This window comes from Glycine max, chromosome 20, assembly GCF_000004515.6.
Source record: "Glycine max cultivar Williams 82 chromosome 20, Glycine_max_v4.0, whole genome shotgun sequence".
NCBI lineage: Eukaryota > Viridiplantae > Streptophyta > Magnoliopsida > Fabales > Fabaceae > Glycine > Glycine max.
Genome location: NC_038256.2, coordinates 34,740,580 through 34,750,566, shown reverse-complemented (window position 1 = coordinate 34,750,566; position 9,987 = coordinate 34,740,580). Strand labels below are relative to the sequence as shown.

The 9,987-nt window shown below is 35.8% G+C and overlaps 2 protein-coding genes across 2 annotated transcripts; both read right to left on the bottom strand.

Moving 5' to 3' along the window:
- Positions 1-338: 338 nt before the first annotated feature.
- On the bottom strand, positions 339-2,137 carry LOC106797691 (uncharacterized). The gene is made up of 2 exons (XM_014772530.1): positions 434-2,137; positions 339-350 (listed from the first exon to the last, which is right to left on the bottom strand). Exons 1-2 carry the CDS (start codon positions 2,135-2,137, stop codon positions 339-341), a joined length of 1,716 nt encoding a protein of 571 aa, XP_014628016.1.
- A 1,309-nt stretch (positions 2,138-3,446) lies between these two features.
- LOC100804698 (uncharacterized) lies at positions 3,447-6,680 on the bottom strand. The gene is made up of 2 exons (XM_006606815.2): positions 5,578-6,680; positions 3,447-5,481 (listed from the first exon to the last, which is right to left on the bottom strand). Exons 1-2 carry the CDS (start codon positions 6,672-6,674, stop codon positions 3,447-3,449), a joined length of 3,132 nt encoding a protein of 1,043 aa, XP_006606878.2. The 5' UTR covers positions 6,675-6,680.
- Between the last annotated feature and the right edge of the window lie 3,307 nt (positions 6,681-9,987).

Below are 9,987 nucleotides of genomic sequence, written 5' to 3'. Positions count from 1 at the left end.
ACGGTCCTTCCCAATTTGGGGACCATTTGCCCAAGGCTCGATCCTTACTATCTATGGGCAGGATAACCTTCCAAACTAAATCTCCAATATTAAAAGTTTTTGACTTCACTTTCTTATTATAAGTTTTAGCAATTCTTTCTTTTTGTTTAGTCAAAACTTCTAATGCTCTTAATCTCTCCTCATCTAAATCAACCAACTCATCTGACATCATTTTCCAATAATGGTCGATTGGAATGTCCATTTGTTTTTGTACCCTGGCTGATTGCAAATGTATTTCGACCGGAAGTACAGCATCGTGCCCATAAGTCAGTCGAAATGGGGTAGTATTAGTTGATTCCTTAGGAGAATTTCTACATGCCCATAAAACTTGATCTAACGTTTTATTCCAATTTCTTGGCTTTTGGGCAATGTGTTTTTTAATCAAGTTAATTACAATTTTATTGGCTGCTTCGACCTGACCATTTGCTTGCGCGTAATATGGTGTTGAGGTTAATAATCGAAAGCCAGTTTTTTGGGCAAATTCTTTCATTTTTCGTCCAGTAAAAACTGAACCTTGATCAGTGGTAATTGTTTCGGGAATACCAAACCTATAAATAATATGATTTTGAATGAAACTAATTACTGCTTCCTGATCAACATTTGGCAAAGGGACTGCTTCGATCCATTTTGTAAAGTAATCGATACCAACTATAATATAACGCTGGTTCTTAGAAGAAGCAGGCTTAATTTCACCAATTAAGTCCAAAGCCCATCCTCTGAAAGGCCAAGGTTTGATTATGGAATGTAACTCACTAGCAGGTACATGCTGAATCCCTGCATGCTTTTGGCATTCCTGACAGCCTTTAGCAAATTCTATGCAGTCTTTTAACATCGAAGGCCAATACAGACCTTGTCGAAATAGAAGCCATTTCATTTTATGACCTGCTTGATGCGATCCACAGGCCCCACTGTGAACATGGGAAACTGCCAAGTATGTTTCTGATTCACTTAGACATTTTAACAACACTCCTTCTGCAGTCTTTTTAAACAAATCATTTCCCACAATCACGTAATTTAAAGCCCTATATTTGATCTTTCGAGCCACATTGCCTATTGGATTTTCCAAATATTCAATAATGGACTTTCTCCAATCATTATCTAACATATTGTCAATGGCCAAAATTTGAATTTTTCCCTGGAGATCATTCATGCTTTCATCTTCATTATTTTGTGGTATACTTGCCCCCACAAGTTTTGGCATTGGCAATTTAGTGCTTAATGGCTCCGGTAACACCAATTTATCTTTTATTTCGATCAACTGAGTTAACTTTTCCTTCGACATTTTGTACCCTGAAGCTATTTGGGCTAAATCATTTGCTTCTTGGTTTTCTTGTCGAGGTATATGCTCAATGTTAATGTAATCGAAATGATTCAGAAGAGAACTCGCCATAACAAAATATTTTGCTAAGTGTTCATTAACACATTTGTATTCTTGTGTTAATTGCTTCAACACTAATTCTGAATCACCTCTTATATTAACATTTCTTGCCCCCAGGCTAATTAAAATTTCAAGGCCTGTAATTAAAGCCTCATACTCAGCCTCATTATTAGAACAAAGCCCTTTGATTTTATATTTGAATTTAGTTGGAACTTTATTGGGGGATATTATTAAAACTCCAATTCCAGTTCCATGTTTGTGTTTCGAACCATCGAAATACAAAATCCAAGGCTCTATATCTACATAGTCTTGCGGCATTTCGACCACTGAGTGATCTACAATAAAATCTGCCACAATTTGACCCTTAACAGATTTCAAAGGCTTGTACGTTAGAGAATATTCTGTTAATGCTAAAGCCCATTTTCCGATTCTACTGTGTAAAATAGGTTTTGACAACATGTGCTTAATAATATCATAATGAGAATACACATAAACATCAACAGGCTTTATATATTGCTTAAGTTTTGCACAAGAGAAATACAGACAAAGACAAAGTTTTTCTATGGCAGTATATCTAGTTTCTGCATCATTTAGTACACGACTAAGATAATAAATTGCATGTTCTATGCCATCATCATCTTCCTGAGCCAACATGCTACCAATGGTCTTGTCAGACGCAGCAATATACAACTTCATAGACTTGTTTCGACTAGGAGGCATTAACACAGGAGGCTTGATCAGATATTCTTTAATTTCATCGAAAGCCTTTTGATGCTCTTCATTCCATTTGAATGGTTCATCTTTCTTGAGTCAAAGTAATGGCGAAAAAATTTGAGCTTTGCCACTTAGATTCGAAATGAATCGCCTCAAGAAGTTGATTTTTCCTAGCAAAGACTGAAGCTGTTTTTTGGTCGAAGGAGGCTTCGTCTCAAGAATAGCCTTTGTCTTATTTTGATTTATCTCAATGCCTTTTTTATGCACCACAAAACCAAGGAAATCTCCTGCACGCACACAAAAAGCACATTTTAATGGATTCATTTTTAATCCATGTTTCCTCATTCGTTCGAAAGATTGCCTAAGGTAATCCAAATGGCTATCTTCTGAAGAGGATTTGATGATTATATCATCAATATAAACTTGCATAAATGTGTCAATAAAATCATGAAACATAGAATTCATGGCCCTTTGATAAGTGGCCCCAGCATTTTTCAACCCAAAGGGCATAACCACCCATTCATAAGTGCCTAAAGCACCAGGGCATCGAAATGCTGTTTTCGACACATCACTTTCAGCAATAAATATTTGGTTATAACCAGAATAACCATCTAACATGCTTAAAAATTCGAAGCCAGCTGCCGAATCTACCAACATTTCCGCTACTGGCATAGCATATTCATCTTTAGGTGTAGCATTATTTAAATCCCTAAAATCTATGCATACTCTAAGAGTTCCATTCTTTTTAATGACAGGGACTATATTTGCTAACCATTCGACATACCTGGCGGATCTGATGAATTTACACTTCAGCAGCCTTTCGATCTCTTCCTTAATTTTAGACATGATTTCTGGCGCGAATCTCCTTGGTAGTTGCTTTACTGGTCTTTTTCCCTCCTTAATCGGTAATTTCATTTCGACCATTTCTCTGCTTAACCCAGGCATTTCGTGGTAATCCCAAGCAAAACAGTCTTTGAATTCTCTAAGAAGAGGCACCAGCTTTTCTTTTAGACTTGAGGTGATATTGGCACTGATATAGGTTGGCCTTTTTATCGAGCCATCTCCAATGTCGATCTCCTCCAAAGGATCTTGAGCCTGCATCTTTGGCACCTCACTTACGGGATTTTTCTCGAAACCCAGCGGCTCATCGTCATAAATGCAATCCAGTCTTCGATCCTTTGTTTCTTTATTTTCATGTTCTTCGATCTTGGCTTCAACTGCCATATTTTGTTGAGATTCAGCCTCAAAGGCCGTATTTAGTCTATTTTCGGCCATATAAGCCGTAATTCTGGCCAATGCAGTGGCCTCAGTCATATTAATCTTCATACATATTCCACCCAGTTGGTGGAATGACTCCATCTTCAGAGGGAACAGCATCAATTTCCTCCCTCTCCCATATAAACCCATAGGTAGGATGGAGTTTGACAGAGTGGACAACATTGTCACTTGATTCGAAAACAGCCTCCTTGTCACCACAAGGTGCTATGTTAGCCAACTTTTTGTCAAAGGTTTGTGCAGTAACATTATCGACCTCTGACTTATAGAAGCTTTGATCCGCCTCTATATTTTCAACAATCCCATCCTCCCTCCAGATAATGAGTTTCTGGTGAAGGGTAGATGGCACAGCCCCAACTCCATGAATCCATTCCCTTCCTAATAGCAAGTTAAAATTAGCCTTAGACTGTATCACCAGGAATAGAGTTGGTCGAACTATACTGCCTACAGCAACATCTACTTGAATGGCTCCCAAAGAATAGCCAGTTTTACCTTCATAATTCGAAAGCACAATGTTGTGGGCAGATAGATCAGTATCATGTTTCCCGATCTTGTGGAGCATAGATCGAGGCATTAAGTTAACAGCCGCTCCTCCATCTATGAGCACTTTGTTGATTCCAACATTCTCAACTTTTGCTCTAATGAAAAGAGGTTTGAGATGACTTTTCATCTGAAAATCTGGCTTTTCGAAATAAGCTAATTGCTCTTCCACACAGCCATTATTCATAACATAGTAACATACTGGCTTTGGGTTAGCCATATCAAAATGATCGAACTCGCTTTCGATCTCAGTAACTTCGGACTGGACATCATATTCAGATGGCAAGATAGATACCACACAAATGACATCCAAGTCTGGTTCAGAATCCAGTAGATCCTCATCCTCCATCTTATCTTCATCCACTGGAGGCAGGAGTCTCTCCTTTACTGGCCTCCTAGATACTTCTTTATACTGGCCCGTTTGCAGATTCTGTTGGGCCAATTTCTTCTGACGCTGGAACCTGCGCCATTGGGTCCTCGTCATAGGATTCTTTCCTTTGTAATTGTTCCTATAAGAGTACCTATTAGCCTCTTGTGGGCCAACTTGCTTCGTTCCACTCGAACCACCTACTTCCATGATCCCTTTGTTGAACCTTATGAGTCCCTGGTGCATCCATTTTTCGACCGGAACTGAACCGGGAGGAACGAAAGTATTCCTTCGACCAGACTTCTGATTAGTATTCGACTGCACCATAACTCTTTTGCCTTTATCGAAACGTTGGTTCTGCTTTGCCCCCTTGTTAACAACTTGGTATTTCTTGAGGCCCTCAGTAGCCTCCCTGTCACATACTGCACTGCAGCGAGGGCAAAGCATCACAATCTTGTTTTCGAGTTTGCATCTGTTCAAGAAATCAATTAAATCCTCCTTAGCCTGAGGATACACAACCTTCATTTGTTCGTTGTAATCCTCTTCAGATATGTTCTGAACTTGCACATGGGACAACTCCATTGTTTCGACCATCATTATTTCTTGGGGCTCCGCATAGAGAGTTTCAGCAGCTTTGGATGTTTCAGCATTTGCCTGAACAACCTTTGGTTTCTCACCAAATTTGAGCCTCCCTTCGTCGAGAGCCTTTTGAACCAAATCCCTGAAAAGAACACAACGTGAGGTTTTATGGCCAAGGAAATTATGAAATTTACAATAACCCCTTTTCTTCTGTTGTTCGATTGGGGGTACTTTCAAGCCCTTAGGAACAACGATCTGGCCATCTGTGACTAATAAATCAAATATTTCATCACATTTAGTTATGTCAAATGTATAAGTTTTAGACACAAATTTATCATTTTTAGGTTCAACAGGGTTTTTTCCATTGGAAGGTCTAAGGAGTTTACAAACATAAGGAGGTCCAGGTTTTAATTCTGCTACATCAACCTCATTGTCTTCGATATCTTCATAAATAATATCGAACTCCTGGTCACTGTCATTGGTTTCGACATATGCAACCTTTTCCTTCTTGTGGAATTTAGAATTTCTAGCCTTTTCAGCCTTCAATCGTTCGAGTTGTCGAACTCTATCAGCCAATTGAGCCATATCCCTTAAATACTGGGTATCTAATTTCTTTCTAATCGAATAGTCTAGGCCACCAGCAGCCATTTCGACTAATTCATGTTCAGGGACTTGGGTGAAACACCTTGCCTTTAAGAGTCTGAATCTGTTCAAATAATCATCAATTGATTCAGGTGCCTTGCGTCGAACGCTGGCTAACTCTTTAAGGCTGATCTTCGACTGTCCCATATAAAATTGCTCATGGAAAATCCTTTCCAATTGATTCCAATTATGTATGGAATGAGGAGGAAGAGTTGTAAACCATGTAAAAGCATTTTTAGTCAAGGAATTAGGGAAAAATTTCATTCTTAAATTTTCATTATTAGCCAAATCCCCTGCCTCGACCAAATATCTAGCAATGTGTTCGACAGTGGACTCATTTGTCTCTCCTGCAAACTTAGTAAACTTAGGGATTTTCACACCCCTTGGTAATTCTGTCTGTAACACATACTCAGATAATGGAGACACAAAATTAGGCCTGTGTAAGCCTAAGTTCAAACCATTCTGCACCAAAATCGTTTCGACCATTTGGGCAAGGTTATTTTGCCTATCGAAACGGTTTTGTTGAATATTCCCTATTACTTCATCAGCATTTTGGTTCCTATTTACCAATACTATACCAGGGTTTGGTTCGACCTGTTGGGCTGGTGGCTCTATGCGAGCCAATGGTTGCGGTGCTTGAGCCATTTGTATCCCTGGGTTGTTGGGCATCTGTATCTCTTGGACAGGCGCCTGTATTTGATTCTGTCGAATTGGTGGTTGCTGTATGGGTGGTGCCCCAAAAAAGTCAGCAATTCGACTTATTTGATTTGTTAACATTTGGTAACTGTCATTTGTATTTTGTATTAAGGGGTTAATAACAGTTCCTATTTGTTGTGTTAACATGTTAACCATATCATGGTTACTTTCATCCATTTGTTGTCTAAGTGACAAAACGGATGTATTGGTTAAATGTTGAGGAATTACCCTACCTTGATTGCCCGCTACAGATCCTGATGGAGAGGACATATTAAGATTCTCTATATTTGGTTGAGAGTTTTGCAACCCTGCCATCAAAGATGTAGGCATGCCATATAGAGGGTTTTGAGGCGGTCGAAAGGGACTTCCACTGGGATTCCCTAAACTAGGGTTATTCCATGGGGCAAAAGCAGACGCTGACGTGGTCGAACTTGCCAACGTCATGTTGGTCATGGGAGAAGTTGCCCCTGTCTGATTCATAACCGTCGAAGCGGTCGAACTTATCGTGCCAACAGTTTGGTCAGGAATTGCTCCTATGCCAGAATTTATATTGGCATTACTAACAGATGTCTGCGTTGGTTGCCCCTCCATATTTGGAAGGTCATTGTTTCGATTACTTGGGGGTGGTCTAGCCATCCTTGTACGAGTTTTGAATTCTGTTAAGTGTGGAACAGATTTCCCACTTCTTAAATGCATACAAAATCAAAACAATTAAGAATGCAATAAACCGACTGCACTAAACAACTTTAATAATAATTTAAAACCAAAACACACAATTGACCGGTCCCACTGGGCGTGCCAATTTGTTTACGCTGAAATTTGGTAAACAACCGCTAGTCTAAGTTAATTGCTTGCGAGACCAACTAGTGAATCTCAGGAGCATGCCATTTGTGTGTATTTGCATAAAATGTCAAGTTTTTTGATGTTCATCGTTGCAACGAACACTTGATGGTTTTGAGGTTTGCAGAAAGTAAAATTTCTTTGAAAGAATCGAAATGCTGGAAGTAAATTAACAAGAGAAAGGAAAATTGCAGAATGTGAAGGAGCAGTGAGTTCATTCGATCGAATGAACCATTTAAAAGACAGGAATTATAAAGTGAAGCGTAAATTGCATTGCATTCGAAATGTAAAGTTTACAGAAATTTAAAATGGTTCACAAACAAACATACATTCTCCTTGTGTACTCGTTTCTCTCTGCGCTGGGTACTTTGAGTGTATAAGGATTTGTATAAATGAATTGCGACCCCGAAATCTAACTAAAAAACTGCTATATATAGACATTCGAAAATAAACTGCCCTAACGGTCGAACACTATCCTAATGCCAAGTGTCCTGCTACGTACACCTTGCATGCACATAACTGCTCCTTAGAACGGTTATCCATATTGCTCGAAGTCGAACTGATTTTGTGAAGTTGTCAAAAATTACGCTAAGTCCAGAAATCTTGCTGCATTGCCTTCGATTCGACCATACACCCGCTCGACTCGCCCAATGGTTCGAAGCCCACCTACTTGTCTTTTCGATTCGAACAGTATCTAACCAAATTCGAATTTAGAGCATATTTTTAGCTCATCAAAAATATGGGCTAACACTTAGTTATTTGATATTTCCTATCAATTGCTTTACACAGTTCAAAAAATCTCAACATTTTTAAAAGATATTGTGAAGACTGAGAGTTTTATGAGAAAGCTTTCCGTTCATCTATTACTCTTCAACGTTGTATTCGTCAACAGATAGGCTAAACGTTTTAAAGCTGGTTTTCTTTTTTAAAAATACAACTTTTTCGTTTAACTTTTGAAAAATTATAGTAATTTGTTAGCTTTTGTTCGTTGATTTTTATTTTTAAGAGTAAATCTGATTTCTCCTTTTAAGGAGAGCACATGTTAAAAGAAGTATACATCAAACATTATATCACACTTGCCTACCTATATGCTCCAGTTACGAGTTTATGGAATTAATACTTAGGAACCGTTGTTGAGAATTAATTAGTCTTTATTTTGGTCAATACAACTAACTATCTATTGAAGTATATATTATGATAATTCATTAATTCAAGTTCACCATTTATCCTTAATAGTCGGTCCTTTGAGTCTTTTTTATAGAAATTTTGTTTATACGTGAAAATGATATAAGTTTTTCTTTACAAACAAGAAAAATATACGAATGAAAAGAGGGGAAAATAAGAGATAAGATTGATAATGTGATAAAGAAAAATAATGAAAATATTGTTATATAAGTGATTATATACTTTTTTATATTAATATATATATATTTTTTAATCTAGTGGACATTGAGGTAAATCTCTAAAAAAAAACGGTTCAGCCTAGAGATCTCTATTTCTAAGGATTGAATCAACTGATTGAGTAATTAAAAAAAATTGTCAATTTTTTAACGAAAAAAACACTTCAAAATAAGTAATTTAATAATGCTTCTTTGTTCTAATAAGCTAGTTGCTAGTATTCGTAGCCTCATTGTTTTAAAACTCATACTTAGTATTCAATACAATCATTAAATTTGTTTTATAGCTCATAATTATTATATGGACTCAATCTTCAAAGCCAAAATAAGTTGTTGTGACTTGCAAGAGAATGAGAGTAAGAGTTTACTTTTTTTTCGTTTTTTTTTTTACTTTTTTATTATTCACAATTTCTCACATACAACATATAAAAATAATTAGATAATTATTATTTTTTTGTTATATATTTAACACAATAATCAACTTGAGTTGGATTTGAAATTCATGAAAATGTTGTCCAATTTAATTTTAAGTGGGTATATTAAGAAAAATTTAACTCAACCTCATAAAAAATGTTATTGGGTTGAATTTGATTGAATTAGACATGTTCATGATTGATTGGCACAATTCAGTCACATCTCTAATTTGTGTATATATCTAAAATAGAACTGATTTTATTTTTAACTTATTAGTTTTAGTTTAATTTAAAAAATAAAAAAGTCTAGTTTGTCTAATTTTCAAATAAGTAAAAATTAAAGAGTCTAGTTCAATTGATAAAATATAATGTGAGTTGTTATAAATTTTTTTAGTATTTATCTTTAATTTTTGTGAATAAAATAAAAATCAAGTGAATCAACGATGTCAAATTCAATGGACTAAAGTATTTAACAGAATATGCATAAAATTAAAGGACTAATTTTATATATTTATAATATTAAAGAATAAAGACCAAATGAATGCATGGTGCTAATTTTAAGAGCCAAATTCTTGAAAACGCTTATTTTTAGGTAAATAAAAAAAGCTTATTTTCAAAATTTCTACAAAAAAAATTAATTAAAAAAATCATTATTTTTGGATAAAATAGGTTAAATTCATCTGACTATAGCTAAGTTTGGTTTTGAATCTTTTGATCCTCTACTTTTTTTTACTGGTTTTAGTATTCATAAAGTTTTTTGCAGTAAAAAAATTTTATTTTTTTAAAAGAAATAATCTTGAATTCAATATCACTTAGATGTAACATGCATTTAAACATATTGTCCCACATGCCACCTCTCAAATATCGTTAATAAGATGTATATATCTATAATTATATATAAAAGGAATAACAGTATCTTAGTATATATATTTTTCTACTTATTTTATTTTTATAATTACATTTATAAAATTATTATTTTATTCTTATAATTACTTTCACACGCTTTGAAACTATCTACTATCTTTTATTAAAAAAACATGAAAAGACAGCTAGGCACAAAGTCTCGGCTTTATACATAATGGAAACTAGTTTCTCTAGTGTTTTTGT

Bases quoted from the DNA above. Each gene is read 5' to 3' on its own strand.
- LOC106797691 (XM_014772530.1), bottom strand. From the start codon at position 2,137: ATGCCTCCTAGTCGAAACAAGTCTATGAAGTTGTATATTGCTGCGTCT.
- LOC100804698 (XM_006606815.2), bottom strand. From the start codon at position 6,674: ATGACGTTGGCAAGTTCGACCACGTCAGCGTCTGCTTTTGCCCCATGG. The intron at 5,482-5,577 runs GTGTTTCACCCA...CCAGTATTTAAG, and splicing joins TTCAGACTCTTAAAGGCAAG to GGATATGGCTCAATTGGCTG.